Raw genomic sequence first — 19,766 nt, 5'->3', positions numbered from 1 at the left:
GCGGAGAAGCAATACTACTATCGCTCCTTTGCAACCTCGTCTTCGCATCTTCGTGCTCTTGCCTTCGCCTTTTTATAATCCTGGAGCTCTCCATTGTTTTGAGACAATTTTAGCTGTTTAAAATGACATCTGAGGAAGAAGGCAAACTTTTAAGGATTTATTTTCAACAACCTGCCCAGATCCATAACTTTTTTTGGGGGGGGGGATCGATAATTGTATTTGTAGGTGGGGTCCAAGGCATATTTTGTAAATTTTATTTTATAAAATTATTTAAATTAAATTGATGGGATGGGGGTGGGGTCCAGACCCCCTCTCCCCCTTTACTGTGTGAAATTATTAACATTAAATTTTCCGGCGGGAGGGGTCCGAGCCGTGATAGATAGAATCGTCTTTGCCGTTGCATCTACGCTCTTTCGCCCCTTCAACGTCGCATATTCGCCTTCGCAATTTCGCACTCTTGCGTCTTCGCCCTTAAGGGGAAAGTGCTAAGATCGAAGTTGCCCCATCGGAACACCATACATTTCTCTATATTATATACCCGTAGGTAAAAATTCAACCCCCCCCCCCCCTCCCTTATTGTGGCTCGACCATAATCTTGATAATCATAATTTGAACAAACTTGAATTTTACTACCTGACCATCCTACTTGCAAGTTCTCCGGCCAGTTGGTTATACAGAAGAAGATTTCAAAACATTTCTCTCTATATTCCTACGTAAAAATATGACACCCTGTAATTGTGCCCCCCCCCCTTCCCCCGCATATCATGATTTAAACATATCTATATCTACACTACTTGTTGATGCTTAAACACAAATTTCAGGTTTTCTGGCTGAATGGATGTTTGGGAAAATTTTTAAAAGATTGTTCTCTATATTATATGAAAGGCTATTGTCTTTTTTACCTGATCGTCCAAGTGAAGTCACCAATAAGTCGAAAGCAGTTTTTTTCAAGCAGTTTTTATTCACAGCTATTCACAGCGTGATTGTATAGTTTTATTAAGCTACAAAGTCAATTCTAACAGCCTCAACTTACTGAACTCAATATAATGATGTAATTCAGAAATCTATCTATTAACATCATTTTACTTGGGTGTATATACCTTTTAACTATGACATACAGTTTTGATTGGGTCTGTCCGCCTGTGATGATCATGAGTCAACATTTAGGGCTTATATTCCGAGGATATATTTTAATTCTAAAGACAATAAATGGGTGTTGCTAAACGCGGAACGGAACCGAAAGCGGAACAAAATAGAATACGGAAAATGTTATGTAATGTTATTTAGTCAATAGATGTGTTACATGTAAACAAGCTATAACGATAAATTCTTAATATTTTTAAAACTGTTATTCATATGCAATTTTACTTATTTAGAAAATGTATGATTTTCTCTCAATTAACATCACATGGTTTGACCACTAGTCCCAGTTTATCAAACTAAACAACACATCCATGGCTCTATTCGGATTAAGTTACAGGACTGTACAATCATGTAGGTAAAGGTAAAGAAACTGTCATACCTAAAATACTAGGAATAAGTAAACGGTAGAAGATGTAGACAACGAACGGCGATATCAGAACAAAAAAAAGAGACTTTGCAGGACATCTAGAGCTTTAGTGATCCAATTAAAATGATTCTTTTTTCGAATAAATGATCTTTAAAATAGTGAGACAAAAAGGTAAGCAAACAGATGTTGCAGCAAAACCTCTTGACAATGAGGGTTGATTTTGTTTGTCGGTCACGTTTTTTATATCAATATCTATTAATAAATTTTTAAATAGTATGGATCACTAAAACTTCAATGTTTGAATTTTTTAAAACAAGTGTGAAATCCCAAGCAAGGTTCGAAGTCATGAAAAACACAACCAAACGCTCAACTTATCGCGTTACACTATCATTCCAACAATATTACAAATGGAAAATAATTAAAAAGTTATTTCAATAGCTTATTTAATCACAATGTATGTACATCTCATTTTTCCCTTTCGTACTTGCAATAATATAGTTGATAGACATTCGTAAGAATTATATCAAATAGTTAAGCTACCTTTTAATAATAATCATTCATTAAACTAGATTTTGACCCGTGTGTGCACGGGTGACATAGCATATGATATCGGACATTTACGAAATAGATACATCCATACACCGTATATTGTTGACATTTGCATAACCAAGCTTTAAACATACAGTAATGCTATTAATTTCACTCTGCTGAGTTTGAATTATGTAACTGTGTCTGGTGAAAGGCCTTCACCACAGTTAAAATGCCTTTCATACACCCGTAACGTAGCAGAAAATTGCAGAATCGCCCCAAAACGATTTTGGAGAAACTTAATAAAGTTGCATTGAAAATAACAGTCAAATTGTTCATAACAAATTATTTTGAAGCTGTTAATACCTTTCTTCAAAAAGTGTAATTCTATAATTGCAGAATTTAACATTTCTTCAACTTTTTTAACGTGTTTTACAGAGCATGTTGACATTCAAAACTCTCATAATTTTTGTGTTAGAGTTACCTCCCGTATTTTCTTTGATGAACAGAAGAAAAAAAATTCCAATGAAAATATACACGCATTTTTTTTTCGTCTCTAAGTTTATCCATGCAAATGTGATATTGTGGAAACATAAAATAAAGTGCCTTGATTTAGCGGGAATGTAATGCGCATGCGCAAGATTGTAAAATCCAAAAATATTAGATGATTTCCGGAATTTTTTGAGGATTTTTCGTTGATCATTAATTAGCGAAGCATGATTTAGAAAAAATAAAAACAAATTGGTGTTTAGAATATATAAAACAAAAGACAGTACTCTTCCGATTTATCGGTATTAAAGCTAAATAAATTCGAGTCTATTATTTTTATATAGGTTTAAAAGTTGCATTCTCCGAAACAGTGCAGACAATGGGACAAGCGATATCATGATATTTCACAAAAAAGATTAACCAATGCATGTTTAAGATGTCAGCATTTACATTCACAATTGATGAACATGTTATATGGCATGTAATAATAACAGCGAGCAAGAGTTTTCAAGTGAAAGGGACGTTGACCATGCAGTGCACTTGTGTAATCTTGATTTAAAAATAGATCAGCATTCAACCATATTTGAACGGTGAAAAAGGGGGAGGGGGTCATCGCAACAGCAACAAGTTGTAACATATTGTCTATTACGGTACAATGTAAGTAATAATTGGTGTTGGATTATCATTATTACAAGAGAGTCATCAATTTGGATTAAAATAAAGATATACTTATACAGCTGGAATGTTTACTGGAGGAACTAAATCGCCAAACCGGGGTGTGACCCGATTTTCGTTAAGTTGGGCTCGAAAGGGATCATAACTCGCGTGTCTTACTTAATGTACATTACTACATTTAACAACAATTATTACTAATCAAGTGTGTTTCTTAATTCGATAGGTTTCTTCCAACACATCCGTTCCAAATTATAATATACACATGTACATGTATATAGCTGTTACAAAACGAATGTCAAAAAAATTATCTGACCACCTCCCCATAGATCTCTGCCAATGGATGAGTTCAATCGTTGCGTGAACGGTAACAGCAGGACTTCGCGCCATAATGGCTCATTCATAATTTCCATGGGGATCATGCGAATTAATACCCCAGACCACACCGTGTGTTTACATCACATGCACGTAGCATCGGGGGTTGGGGTGAGGGGGCTGCTCCCCTCCCCACTTTTTGGCAGCTGGCACTTTTCTTAACTTTATATGATAAATGGAAATATTATGGACCCCCCCCCCCTTTCCACTTTTGTACGAGCATGCGATAAATGAAATTACAAATAAGGAATTCTAATTGAATTGAAGTTACAGGGTTTTTTTCATGAATTTGAGAATTCACCCTTTTTTAATTGCTTGGCATGTTGATTTTGATGAAACTGCCCACACACATTAAAAAACAATACGTGTTTGTATAGTATTACCCTTTCATATTTCATATAGTTGGAAATTTTTAAAAATGCCTTTCAGTTGATTTTGCATCTTAGTATAACAAATACAATTTTAAAAAACGACTATTTACTCTCCAGCTTTCAAGCTTATAGAACTTATATGATATGTGCACATTCCTAACAAAAATGGATTATAAATAAAAAAAAATGAATTCAAGTGATATACATGTGTATGTACATGTTATAGATCGAAGAAAAGACTAACATTTCGTCTTAAATTTGATCTGTTTATAAATTTATGATCAGCAGCGAAAATTAAAATTCATATCTGATAAGATACTAGGCTAATTGATACATGCATGCATCCATTGAATAATTTTGTTTAGTTATTTGGAAAGCTTTTACTTGTAGTATAGATATGAATAAAGGATACGAAGTACATATTTGTGTCCAATCTATACAATATTAAAGCATTAATCGTTATAGTTTTTTCTGTTTTCCGTTCCGCGCTTTAGCAAGACCCAGTAATAAATATGTCAAAACTGTCCATCACACAGTATTGGGGTGCGGGTTCAGACGTCAGAGCCTCCCGCATGGTTATATGATACATGGCTCCGTGTAAAAATTTAAAAGTCATATATAGAGACATACATACAAGGATGTTTCTATAGTGTGATTAAGAACATGTATATGGAAAATTTAGTGTCTGTAAACCTCCAAAATAAACTTACTAAGTCATCTGTACCAAGAGTTGGAGTAAGACAAGGTGATAATCTTAGTCCTAATTTATTTAAGACACCAATCAATGATTTACCAACAATATTTAATACTAACGAAGACCCCGTAAAGTTAAAAAATCTCTCTCTAAGTTGTTGAATGTATGCGCTGATGATTTGGTACTTTTCTCAGAAACTGAAAGTGACCTCCAAAAGTATATAAGTTAAGTGACTATTGTGATAAGTATTGTCTAACTGTCAATTGAAAAAAAAATCATAGTATTTTGTAAAATAAAAAAAAACAAAAAAACCAAAAACAAAACAAAAAAAACACAGATTTGGTTCAAACTGTCTTGTATAAAAACATTTATATTGTCCCCCACTACGTTCGACAATAACGTGCTAAATGAATAAAACCAACAAGTACTATATAGTTACGCTGCTCGCTAGCGTTATTTTATTTACACAGAAACATATATTAAACAACCATCTGTCAGCCAAAATCAACACTTTCCATATAATCTGCAGCAATTTTAACTTAAATTGCAACTAGCGAGCGAGCTTAGAGTGCCACGCAACCGCATGGTCCTACTATTTATATTACCTGATCATGTGACCCGAAAAAAATTCGAGTACGTATGAAAACCCATCACGCACACAATTGTAAGTAATCGAACGAGAGACATCATATAAATATCGAAGAATTGTGTTTAGCTCATCAGGTACATTTACAAATTGCCAGCTTGATCTCTTTAAAAGCCTATTTCAAACTCAAGTCTTTTGGAAATATCAAACCAAGTGTCCACACTTTAATACATTTATTTGACCATACTATTAAACCAATTTTATTATACACTTGTGAAATTTGGGGGACAATAAATACAGTCAGATATAAATTCGACTAAACGCCCCAAGTATTGTTTAAAAAACTTCTTCAATAAGATGTACTGTGAAAAATTACATGTTAAATTTTTGAAATATATAAGTGGTGTACAAAAAAAGCTTCGAACGAAGCAGTTGTTGGTGAACTTGGTCGTTTTTTCTATGTTTGTTGATATCATAAAATGCAATCTAAAATATTTACAAAGAATTGAAGCTCTCCCTGAACAATCTCTAAAAATGCAATGAATGAAAACAATTTCTGTTATCAGAATAACAAAAGCAGCTGGAGAAGCAGTATTCATTTTATCCTAGATAAACTACATTAACAACACCTTATACATGATAGAAATATTGTGTCAATATCTTCAAGCAAATTTTTTGGTGAAATATATAAAACACTTGGAGAAATGCACTTGCAGACAAAGCAGATAAACACATTGGTAAACTCAGAACAAATGCCCATTTTAAAACAAGATTTTGTAGAGAAAACTATTTTTCTGTTATCCACAATCCTCATGTTTTAAAATGTTTTACTGACTTTAGAATTAGCTCTCATTCAATAGCCATTGAAACTGGTCGCTATAATAATACTCCTGTTAACGAAAGAAAATATACTTTTTGTAAATCTGAGGTAGAATATGAAAATTAATTCATTTTATATTTAATTGTACATCAAACAATACATAAAGAAAACCTTTTATAGAATCCTTGGATAGCTTGTGTAACAATTTTTAAAATCTATGTAATAAAGACAAGTTTATCTGGCTAATGTTTAATGAATGTGATAATGTTTTTGAAATTTTTGCAAGCTACAGTTATAGTTGTTTTCAACTGAGAAAAGCCTCATGTTCAACCGAGACTGTATAAGACTCATCTTTAATGTAAATATAAACTATCATTTAGAAACCTTCTCTCTTTTTGTTAGTGTGTAGGTGTTGTTGAATTTATCACTTTTTTTATCATGTACCTTTGTATGCCTAAAAGGGCTCAGAATTTGGAAATAGAATTATCTTATGTTATCTTACATAGGAACAGGGTTCTAAAGGCTACAAAAATAAAATAAAAACCTGTAATATGACTAAGTATACAGTATTAAAGCAATCGATGCGAACATAGGGTCGCCAAATATAATACTTGATGACAACTTGTTTATAAACTCTCGATTTGGATATTAGTGTGTCCGAATCCTGCACCTGGTTGCATAACATTATTCAGGACCAATGCGCAAAAGAAATTGGATGTGCCAACATTAGTCATTGTCAGATCAAATAGTTCATTCTGTCACTTTGCAACAACCAAAAATTGCGCACTACGTAGGTATTAAAAATACTCGTGACTAATTTGTCATGCTAACAAATTGTACCCGTAAAGGCCACAGCACGGGTATCCAGTTTTATTTATATTTCTAAGGAAAAATTCGGCCCTACCCTACACCTATGATCATGACATGAATAAAGTTGATCTATCTAAAAATCCTTCCCCACAAGTTAAAGCGTTTCTATCCGGATTTTTTTAATTAAGATTTTTAAGGATTTTTCTCTAAATATTCCTTTGTTAAACTTCGATCCTCATTGTACCCCCAAGGATCATGATCAAACTTGAATATAACTACCTGATGATGCTTCCACACAAAATTCAGCTTTTCTGGTCAAATGATTTTGATGAGATTCTTGAAGAATACCGACAAACTAAATAAGTCTAAATTATCTCCCCTTTAATTAAAGAAGACGTGGCCCCTTCATTTGAATAAACTTGAATCACCATCACCCAGTAAGGATTTGCACCAAGTTTAATTGAAATTTGCCCAGTGGATCTTGAGACGAATATAAAAATTTGACGACAATGGACAAATTTTGAATAGGGAGGTCACTAGAGCTTTCGGCGCAGATGAGCTAATAAAATCTTATTTGTATATATGTGTTGCCGACGACGACAGGATCATGACAGCATGAACTGGATACCAAGTTTTATACTGTGATGTGAATACTGGACGTAGATAACATGTATAATCCTCTTAATTTATTCAATCATTGTCTCCTGTATGCCAGTGATTAGCTGGGTGCGTTATGGTCCATTACGTCAACAATCGTATCTTAAACTGTGTAGCGCCTTGGTGTTCCATTGTCTATGAACATTGAGGAATCATGTTTAGTCCCGTTTAAACACTCCGTTAAACAATTAAACACAAGACTTTCAGGAAGTTTAAAACTCTTCATTTGTGTATAAACCATATTGAGGAAATTTTGCTTTGTGTTTTCGAAGTCGAATGGATTGTATTTGATGCCCTTGAGTGAAATTCATTCGATTGAGAGCTGAACTTATCCATTTTGTATCAGATGAACTGGGCTCCATAATTCTTCAAGACGAAAATTGATAATTCCCTCCGAAGAGCTGATCTTAAATGCGCTCCTTAACGTCAGCGTCCAGATGACCGTGCATGAGAGGTCGTCCGCGGTTTTTATCCCCTCGCGCAACTTGTTGCGAAGGGGATATATCAGCGCTGCTATGCGTGTGTGTGTGTTTTCAGTTTGGAAGTAAGTTTAAAAGAAAACCCTTGCACGAATATTTATCAAACATCGTATAGTTATTTGGCATGGTAAAAGGGCAAACTCTGATAATTTTCAAGTCAAATAGTTGAGTACTTTTTAATATATCGTTAAAATAACACAATTTTAAACAGACATTTTATGCATGACTTGACAATAACTACTTCCGCTCCACTTCTTCGAAACCAAAGTGAAAGTATGCAGTTCAAATCAACAACTTGATATTTTTTTTGGATTTAGATCAAGTACAGGTAAAGAAAAAGTAGTTTTTGTAGTTATGGAGGGTTAGTAGAATGTTGTCTCCTCATTTACATCTACATAAATCTATATTCCTAAATAATGCATCTCCCACACAATATAACTCATGTCGCGAGGGGATGCTCCGCTTACCGGGGCCCTTGTTTGTTTGTTTGTTTTTTTAGGGGGGTGTAAGAACTGTTTCCATCATATATTTTATATTCTACAAGATGAGCATTCTTATCGTGCTTCTTGATAAGAGAAACAGAATAATAAATCGTTGCTTTTGTGGCACCGTGGTGAGTCGCATAGCTAATCTTCAGTCTCTGGCAAGAATGTTTCATATATATCACCTTTTTTTCCAGAATCACTTGTAGGACTGCAAAGCATCTTTAAATTTGTAGACCGTGTCGTTAACATCGCCATTCAATGCCTATTTTTCAAGTCTCTTTCAAATTAATGAGTCAGGCAGGCCTTGTTTTACAGATGTTTTTGAACATCCCGTCTTTAGCCAGCGCAATATTTTGAATGACCGAATTCGGCGATCATTTTTACTTGGGAAAAATAAAATGATATTTATTGGATTTTGTACATAGAAAAAATAACTTGAGTTCACCTTAAAGCCAAAGGCACATACAATGCTCATTGATTAAAAAAAGCCCCTGGCCATGTAATAGATAATTATTAATTACTTTGCGATTTTAAAACAGAGACAACTCTTGGCTTTGTGACTGTATGATCAAAGAGAGATAAATCTAGACGCTTGTTTCAATATTGCGTCAAAACAACTTCTCGTCAATTTTCTATCAACTACATGTATTAATGAAAACCACGTTTACAGTATATCAAATTTTTCTTTTTGAAAAAGAAAACACATATAGATATTATGATTTTAGATCACAAAAAATGTATTCTTGAAAATTATTGTTATTAATTTTCCAAGCACAATCATTATTCTAAAGTATTATCCTCAGAATCCCCCTGTAACTGTAAATGCACTGCTTTGTATAACTTTCTACTTTTATTTCGTTGCCATGAACGTCTGTTTTTGTTGTACAATTCTTCTACCTCTTTTAGATTTTGAGGAAGTTCTACACCACGTGTTTCCGGCACTTTCAAAATTAATAATGTAACGATGAAACACATCCCAGAAAATATAGTTCCAGGAGCCCAAGGAACTTCTTCGGCCTAGGAAAAAATACGTTATCTATCTTAAATACACCTGAGAATTGAAACCAGCTGTACAACATGAAAATTTATATATATATATATATATATATATATATATATATATATATATATATATATATATATATATATATATATATATATATATATATATATATATACATACATACCAGTGTTCCTACAAAAGGGGAAATTAATGCCCCCAGTCTTGAAAAGGTAGACGAAAAACCTAATCCAGCGTTCCTGAAAAAGAAATGTTGAACGTTTTGCAATTGAATAAAAAAATTAATTATGCAATTTTCTGAAGATGTAATAGTTAAATATCTTATGAATCTGTTATCTTTTCCTAGTAAAGAAATGGATCGATACTTATATACAATGTACCTCAAATTTGTAGGATATAGTTCTGGTGTAAATAAAAAGAGAATGCTGAATGATCCGGTAATGGCCGCCTTTCCAACTAATGTAGTAACAACGGAGGCCATTTGTAAATTGCTATTACCGCCTATGAAAAAAACAAGATATCTGTGAGCCAATGCTCAATAGTGATACCTCCGCTCTAATGTGAATATGCAAAATAAGCAAAGTCGACATTTAACAGAAAGTTGGCGTCCGATTGGTACCGAAATACTGTAAACGTACTACATTTGGCTGTGTATTCTATTTTTAGCGCTTTTGGCGGAATGCGACTTCCGCTAAATCAAGTACATCGCTAAATGCCATGCATGTGTGTATAAGAACAGTCACATTAAAGAATACGCTAATTCAAATATACGCCAACTTGTTCAAAAACTAATTTCCGCAAAATAACGTACACGCCAAATATATTACGTTTACAGCATATCCCACAATATGGCATGTCTAGTCAAATAGTGTGTCAAAATTTCAAGCATCTGCGATAAAAAGTTGCTGAGAAATCTTTGACGAAAATATGTTTGGCTAAAAATAAACAAAGTCGTCATTTAACAGGAAGTTAACATCCGGTTGGTACAAAAACATATCCCACATATAGCATGCCTAAACAAATAGTGTGTTAAAATTTTAAGCATCTGCGATAAATAGTTGCCGAGAAATTTTTGATGGAGATTTGTTTGAAAATTTTGGCTAAAAAATAGTCGCCGTTTAACAGAAAGTTGACGTCTGATTGGTTAAAAAATATATCCCACAATATGGCATGCCTAAACAAATAGTGTGTAAAAATTTCAAGCATCTGCGATAAACAGTTGCTGAGAAATATGCGACAGAAATTTTTATTACGGACAGACAGACACGTAAGGGTAAAACAGTATACCCCTTTCTCCTTCGGAGCGGGGGTATAATTAGAATTTTTGAAAGTACCAATTTGAGGGATCATTGGCTATTATAAATGGACGCCCGAGAAGTTTTGGCACAATTTATGTAGCCATTAGTAAATATTAATCACAAAGGTCCCGGCTGAAATATAGGAGAATACTAGTAGGATGGAAAGCATTGTAAAGGATTTTGCTTTGACCCTAATCTAAGAATTAGTAATATCTTAGATGGCATATAACTTTAATACAAGCTCTCAAATTAATAGGCATTTAATGGGGGTTTAATCTAGGAAAGAATAAGAGAATAGTAAATAAGAATGTTAAAAAACTGGCTTCTAAAGAGAATTGTTATGACCTTCACATTTGACCCTGCAATCTTACTCAAGGTAACAACACACCCATTACACTAAAGCTCTTTTTAATGTTAACTATTAGGGTGCAAAACAGTTTTATATGTAACGTTATGAGGACGTTATTAGATGAGGGACAAGAAAAACTGACTCCTATAAAATTAAATTGTAAAAGCGTGTTACATATATATCTATATATCAATAGAAAGAAAAATTTGTGAATTTTGTAAATATTTAAGAATAATGCACATGTAACTTAATGCTAAAATTAATTTGACACTCAAAACATGAGGAAAATAGACAACGGGAAGCCTCTAAATGCAGTACACTCACGCATTTTAGGCTTCCCCTAACAGCAGAATGCAAATAAATATCCGTGAAATTTTCCAAGAGCAAGTACTTAAGCATCGTTTCATAGTATTTTCAGGGTACATTCGCCAGCTTTTTAAAGAGCTATATTACCTGCTAAAAATGATGAAATTCTGCACGCGTTAAATCTGGATGTTTTTGGAATTACCTCCCTTTATTAAAGAGTCTCGCAAAATTGGTTTTAAATTTTTTTTCTACATACTTTTTTTATGTATTCGAAAGATAAACCTCTATATTATGCAATTGAAAATTTTAAAATTAAAAAAAAAAAATTCCCAGTGTAAAACCCCCTGGATTTTATACGAAACTGTGTTAAGCTACACTGTACCTTAGTGAAATATGGCTAAGGGGTTGCATGTATGATCTAAAAAAGATATTTGTGCAGTCCGATATGATGATGATTTAGGACGTCATTCAAGAACACAACACATTTGATTAAAGGGACACTGCAAGATTTGACCAAGGGTTGAGAAAATAAGCTTCGACGAAAACAGACAGACGGACAGATATACTAATCATAATATCGGTCGCAGAGCGTGGCTCTCATTAAAGCTGAACATCACTCACAGGCAGCATCACCGTTTATAAATCCTTTGATTTCGTACATTCGATTGCACACTTGAAACTATTGGTCGATCTGTAGTATTCCTTTCGTGTTCTTAATATAATTTGTGCATTTATTTCTTGTTTTTATTTTATGTACATTTTGTGTTTATAATGGTCCGACCCAAGGGCTTGAACTCCTGACCAAGCTGGGGTTATGAATTTCACAAATTACGTAGAGTATCAAAAGAGAGAATGAAAAGACTATTATCCACTGCTAGATAAAAAAAATTCTAAGAGTTAATACATCATCAATAAATGGCCAAATATTGGCCCCGCTCGAAGGCCTGAACACCCGCGTAAGGGACCATGAATGTCACAATTCAAGGGCTTCATGAACAGTATTATTGAATCTGATTTTTCTTAAATATGTAAGAGAAGATTCGTAACCTATTGCCTTTTTTGCATATTCAGCCCCACTCATGAGGCTCGGGGTGCTATGGCAATAACTTTCACAATGTAGATTCACCTTATTCTAAAAATACCAAAAAAAAAAGGTAAAGCCTCGCTTTGTAGTTTTCAATGAGAAGTTAATAATATTTAAAATTGTTAATAGACGATGATCAATTACAATAAGTCATTGGTCATATAGGTCATAGTTGATTTTAAAAAAGTTATTCATTTGCCACTTGGTAATATCATTTATATTATTAATTAAAATGAATGATTTAAGAAGTACCTGTTTGATACATAATTTTGTACACTTTAAATATTGAACTATGAAATTTTACATTAGTTTTACTATAGTCTGTCCCAAGTTATTGCTTCCATCGCTTTTTGATGATTTTTAATAAAATTACACACACCTGTGAAAGAAATACAGTTGAAATCGTTAAAAGGGAATATATCCAAGATATTTTCATTGAACAATTATTCCTTTCCTCTCAGAAAAATTCACAGGAACGAAAACAGATTCCTTATGGAGATTAATAATGGGGAATGTTTACATCTTTTCTCCATTCGGAATACACTCGGAGTACATCGCGCAATTTTTTAACGTTATCATCCGGGCTTATTAATGGCTGTTGCAATGCAAAATCTCCGTAGACTTTCAATTTCGGGATGTGTATTGAAACCTGAAGCTGTAGAGAAGGCGTTTCAAAACAGATAATCTGGGCATTTTTCATATTAGTGGATGAACGTAGTTTGAGCACAAAGGTATTTACTATTATTGAAATATCAAGCAAAAAGTGGTGGAAGCAAAAACTCGGGACAGAGTATAATACACATATAAATGTTAATTCGTTCCTATGAACAACTTCAATGTCGCTTGTTAGATTATTTCAAGAAAGATGTTCTTCAACGTAGAATAGCAATTAAAAGTAACCTCATTTAATTAAGTAAACCCTCAAAGGCTACTTACCAGAAAATTGACTCAATAAAGTAGCGGACGCTAGAGACACTGCACAAACAGCATGAAACACAATTGATATCGTTCTTCTGCCAAGACTGTAAAGAAGAAGTGCATGAGTCACTGAAACCTTTATCTATAACATACTTCTGACAAAATGTCAAGAAATCTAAATAAAATATATGTAATCAAAAAACTTTTATACTTCGTAAATTATTAAAATTGATCTATATCGGGCATTTAGTATACAACACCGTGACGGATAATTATGCAAAAGCCAAAGCATTTTTTGCACCCGTCTAAGCTGCATGTATCGAAAAATTCAAATATGCCATACGATATACCATTGCTTTAGGATCTTATAACCAATGCATCTCACATGAGAGATGTTTACCTCTTAAAAATAAAGTCCTACAGAAAACTAACTTAACCCATAGGAAAAACAATTTTACTTTAGGATATTTATTTCCTACCGGAATAAAAGAACTTCTTATGGAAATTTAAATTCCGATAAGAGTTGAGCAACACTCCCATAGGAGTTTAAAATCCGATAGGAAATCTTAATGACACAATAAACAAAAGGGTTATTTAATCTCTAGGCAATTGCTTATCATTTGGTACGTTTGGATTTTTTACGAAATTGTACGAAATCTTTACCGGATGCAAAACTGCCATATTGGCACTGGCCTAATTATCCGTCAGAGTGTTATACCAAACTATCGTTTCAATGGGAAAAAAATGGATATATTTGTCTTTAAATTATCAGATGCTTACCAACGTAACATTGAATACTCAAATATCACAGCAATGTATTCAGCAAATGACGTCAGGAAAAAATTAAGGAATCGGTTTCCTGCCAAGGACGTTGAGGTCAAGGTCATTCCAAAGTAGGTAAATGTATTAGTAACCCTTAAACAGTATATGCATTGAATATGTTTAATTACAATAACTCTCATGAAGTTTTAATGATAAATTCAACAAACTCCTAACTTTACAAAATTATATTCTGTAGTCTATTATAAATAAAATTGTCGCGCGTTCGAAAAATGTATACCAGTCACATCCTTTTTATAATATAAATTAGCATTGGTTATTATACAGAGGATAACCAGACAAAATTCACATTAGATTCTTTAACCCCCCCCCCCCCCCCCCAAGAAAATAAAAAAAAAAAATCAGTCCAAACAGGTGAACAACGAACATACGTTGACAGATGAGGGATATATGGAAAATGCCCTTAGTGCAAGCATAACTGGAGAAATCTTAACTGATCAGGAAAAATTGCATCTGTTTTCACAAAACCTTTCTTGATTTGTCCCTCGATAGCTAACATTTTAATGTTGTCCTTAACTCATATGTTTTTTTATACGACTACTTTTTCTAAAATTTGAACATACCATGTAAACCAAATGATAAGTGATATTAGAAAAATTCGTCGGTTTCTAAGAATAGTGACAAATGAATATTTCTCCACAGCAAGCTTTCCCTGTTGTGTATTTTCAGTGGTCGTCGCCTTGTCATCCACCTTTTGCGTGTTCTGTTCTGTGCTTGCCATTCTTTTATCTACTATATTCTTAAGATCCTCATAGTTGACTTTATTCCATCTTGCCACTTTTCTTACGACTTTTTCAACAGCATCCTTTTTACCGTTTGCTGACAGCCATCTTAACGATTCGTCTTGAACCCTATTTTGTATTTTACAATGAATTTTAATGTAATTATCATGCTATGAAAATACATCCAATTCAGAAACAACTTCAACTATTACCTTGAGCAATTAGTCATTCTTGCCATACTTATTCAAGCTATGTTATAGTAATTTAATATACTTTCTCCTGCAAAACATCTCTGCTATACCTTCATTAAATGAATATTATAAAGCAAGATATGAAAAGCGATAAAAGAGAAATTATGCTTATTTATTCACGTCTAAATGCATCAATATCGTGAATCAGTATCCAACTATAGAATATTGTTAAAACATTTTCTTACCAATATTGAAGAAGACTAAATAACGAGAAGCAAGTCATAACAATTTGGAGATATCTCCAGGAGTAATCTCTCATCAGATATGCAATACCGGACATGATAACCAATCCCGTGGCCCAACAGATAAGTGATATGGCCTCCGAGTAGAAACGTTTGTCTTCTGCAAACAATTCCAATCCTAGGACCACATTTGTCATAACCATCCCCTTTATAAGTATGAAAGTTTTGGGTAACGAGAAAATATAGACAGATGCATTTATTTCTCAATGGGATTTAAAAGAACCCGGTTATATTTGATACACACCTGTTGCACTACACCGAGAATAAATTTCAGAATAGCGAGAACCATGTAGTTAGGTGAGAAGGCCACACCAATCCCGAGGGCCAGCGTTAATAAATGAGATGTCAAATGGACCGTTTTTCTACCATACTTGTCACTGAGAGACGATGCAAAGGCTGCCCCAACTAGCTGTCCAGTCATGATGAGAGTCTGAACCAACTCTCCAAGATAGGCTTGATCACACACAAGATCCATCTTTTATGAATAGGCAAGGGTAAAAAATCATTCACCTACAGTCATCCGCATGTAAGATTTATTTACACTTTAACTGCAAAAATTGCAAAAAGAACGTAGTGTTAAGTAAATACTTTGAAAAGGATCAAAGCTTATGAATACATATGTAAGCCCTTTTGTTTTGTTCAACATACATGTATTAATATTCCATTTTATTTCATTTGTTTTAGATTTCTTTAAATACGAAGAACGATATCGTTTAAAATAGAAAAATTTAAATAATTCTAAGGAAAAGTTAATTTCTTTAATAATCGTCTTTAGCATTTAATTAACCAATACAGTTTATACACTTCATCTATTATATAAAACAAACTCTGTAGAGCAGGTTTAAGTAGCAGAAGCAAGCGATTGCACTCAAAAAAAGGACACATTGTATATATTATTAATTGAAATTAATTATTCATCATTCAAGAAAATTGATCGATTCTTACTACAAATGTAGCCCTGGTAGAGTTGTGAAATCAAAAAGGTTCCAATAAAACTGAATATACGTATTATTATAAAGTATCTACTCATATATATATATATAACACGCGTATCTCATACATTCTACGCACCATAAAACCGATCGTTAAATTCTTTAAAATAGACCTCGTTTGTTTTAAAATGAACTAACTTTGACAAAGTAAAACAATATAGAAGAAAGAACTGTGTAAACTCATAATACCTCTGTGACAAACGTACTCTCTTTGTCAAGATGGTATTCATATCCATTTGTGCAGGCAGTGTACTTGATCAGTGAAGCTGTATCCTTGCTTGTGTAATTGTTTACCAATCTCACGTTACATTTTTCGTACGCAATAAAAGATCCGTTTGTGTTAAAAGTTTGATTTTCAAATTCACTCCTTGGCAAACATTGGAAGGCGGGCCTATAACCTTAGACATTCATTTAAAAAATGAATACAACCAAGATATGCTTTTGAAAAAAATAATTACAAAATAAAATTATGTATAAAGAAAACAAAATACCTATGAAGACTCCTATCAACAGTTGAAATGCCGTCGGCAATATATTGTAAAATGCGATTGCTGCTTGTACAGTTTGATAGATGCCCCAGCGGCCGTATCTATAAATAGAACGGTAACTTGTCGTAAGCCTTCTAAAGATACGATTCATCAGCATTTATAAATAAAGTAGGGATGCAAACGAAAATTTGATTACTCGATTGTCGTTTGCTCAAACGACTCTTTAAAGGGGCATGAGCACGATTTTGGTCAAATTTTATTCTGTTTTTATTATTTACAATGCTTTATGAATGCATTTCTAATAATCAGTTGAATCTTGAAAGTCAGTCGTTGAGATATATGCTTAGATACAGGGCTCACAACTCTTTGTCAGGTAAACAAGGCTCGTACCCTGTTTTTGTTTACATAGGTTCAATATACCAGTAAAAAATCTTTTTCAAACTGATTTGTATATCTTCTTATTCATTTTAAGCATAAAAAACATTTTCTAACGTTTAACACATTATTTTTTGCCTAAAACTGGAATTTACGCTTCAACATTCAAAATGTAAACAAAAGCTTTGTTTACATAGCAAAGAATTATACGCTTTGTATCTCACTTTTTAATACGACGACGACTGACACTCAAATTTTGGTTAACCATTACAAATGAATTACTTCAGCATTGTAAACATTAAAAACGTAAAAATAAATTTTGACTAAAATCGTGACCATGCCCCTTAAAGGGGCATGGTCACGATTTTGGTCAAATTCAGTTTTTCTGTTTTTATTATTTACAATTCTGTTGAAATGCATTTCTAATGATTAAATGAAATTTGAGAGTCAGTTGTTAAGTCTTAAGCAAGATAGGGAGCTCAGACTTCTTTGTCATTAAACAAGGTTCGTGCCCTGTTTTTGTTTACATAGGTCCAATATACCAGTAAAAAATCTTTTCAATCTGCTTTGTCTATCTTTTTATTCATTTTTAGCATAAATAAACAATTTCTAATGTTCAACATTATAATTCACATATTTAGGTCACAAAATGTAAACAAAAGATTTGTTTACATAGCAAAGAATTGCAAGCTCTGTAACTCGCCTAATAAATGTCTATAACTTAACAAATGACACTCAAATTTCGGTTACCTATTAAAAATGCATTCTTGAAGCATTGTAACCATTAAAAGCGGAAAAATAATTTTTGATTCAAGTTCGTGACCATGCCCCTTTAAATGACCTTCTTAAAGCTGAACACCGTCCGTAAATAGGCACTGTCACGCAGATACCTGGTATATAAACCCTTTCTTTCCGTTACACCCGATTGCACGCCTGAAATGGTATTCCGTAACAGGTTTTTTGGCTGTCTTTTTAAACTAACTTATTTCAAACAACTCATAGAGACTGAAATCTGCTGGATGGCCATTTTTTTTTTAAAGTTTGTCTTTTTTCATGCATTAATAATTAATTATTTCAAATTCAAAAAGTATTTTGTAGAGTTGGAATAATTTTATGTTCCACTATAAATCAAACTGGACAACGACGATAGTAAACAAAGTCGCCCGGTCTCTTGTGTAGGTTAGTTAACAAGTATTAAATAGAAACTGCCCGGTTAATTCTTAAAAATGCTCACAAAAGCTGAATTTGTTCTATACTTAAAGCTCATACATGGACTGTTAAACCACGGTAATGTAATTTTTGTGAATTTATTTTATCGCATTATCATATCAGATAATCAGAATAGAAAATAAAATGAAGAAATATTATCAATAAAGAACAAAAATATTCGTACTCACATGTAATTTTCATCTAGTTTTCTATCACTCTGATCGTTGATGTTTATTGTTGGATCCATTAGTTAAGTTGTGTAACAGTTTAGTTTGCAAACTAGATACGTGACACATTGAAAATTTTAAGTTTCTATCCAGCTGCTTATGAGATCCTTATAGAAGCAAGAGGAAAATAAACCAGTTTATCGCTTAGAAAACCAAGTAAACCCTGTACTGGTTGGTTTAAAAAACCACGTCTGGGCCCTTTGTTTTGGGGTGTAAGGAGAGGAAGGGATTAAAGTGTCGTTTTTTAAGCATACTATTATTTCCATTCTATAATGAAAAACCGATTTCAGGAAAACCTAGATTGTTTTAATGACAATGTTAATATTCACACAAAGATTACATACTCTGAAGCCTCCGCCTGCACACATAGGTATGACTGTTTAAGCATCAAAACCAGAATATTTTTACTATATATGATAATGAAAACATTAAATATCCTATCGATATGCAGAATGATCATTGGTTGAAAGAACTTTTTAGCACCAAGTATCTTTAATATTATGTTTTTGAATTGCGGTCACGTTATGTCTGCTGCAGAAAATGTCCGCCTTTTTCGGAATTAAATTATGTTGTTTTCGATTAAATCATAAGAACAGCGGTAACAAACGATGATGCAGCACAACTTAATAAAGATGATCATGAATGTTATTGGTCGGTTATCTTTTGATCTCTCAAAACAACTGAAAGTTTAATGTAGATGAGAGTAAGTCATATTCAACATATTACATGTAAAAAGAAATGTCACTATAAAATATTGAGTCTATTTCGAAGCAATAGAATAACACATCTAACTCTTTAACCAACTGCAAATGCGTGCTTGGCCAGCGATTTCAAAGTTTTAGCTAATTTATTTTTTATTTCATTACAATGTGTGTACATTTCATTTTCCTCTGTTTCATACCTAGGCTATGAATGAAATGGTAATTAAAATAAGAAAGGTTTCAATAAAACAAACCACATTGAAAAAT

General features: G+C 33.1%; 1 protein-coding gene across 1 annotated transcript; it reads right to left on the bottom strand.

Annotated features, from left to right (window-relative positions):
- Positions 1-8,152: 8,152 nt before the first annotated feature.
- Positions 8,153-18,980, bottom strand: LOC105327577 (organic cation transporter-like protein). The gene is made up of 11 exons (XM_011428145.4): positions 18,760-18,980; positions 16,991-17,088; positions 16,689-16,897; positions 15,752-15,982; positions 15,451-15,653; positions 14,856-15,143; positions 14,233-14,367; positions 13,471-13,556; positions 9,878-9,998; positions 9,664-9,736; positions 8,153-9,493 (listed from the first exon to the last, which is right to left on the bottom strand). The coding sequence occupies exons 1-11, from the start codon at positions 18,816-18,818 to the stop codon at positions 9,257-9,259; spliced, it is 1,740 nt and encodes a 579-aa protein (XP_011426447.3). The 5' UTR covers positions 18,819-18,980; the 3' UTR covers positions 8,153-9,256.
- Between the last annotated feature and the right edge of the window lie 786 nt (positions 18,981-19,766).

This window comes from Magallana gigas, chromosome 6 (genome assembly GCF_963853765.1).
Source record: "Magallana gigas chromosome 6, xbMagGiga1.1, whole genome shotgun sequence".
Taxonomy (NCBI): domain Eukaryota; kingdom Metazoa; phylum Mollusca; class Bivalvia; order Ostreida; family Ostreidae; genus Magallana; species Magallana gigas.
Note: the sequence above shows the minus strand (reverse complement) of the source record. Positions and strands in the feature narration are given on the sequence as shown.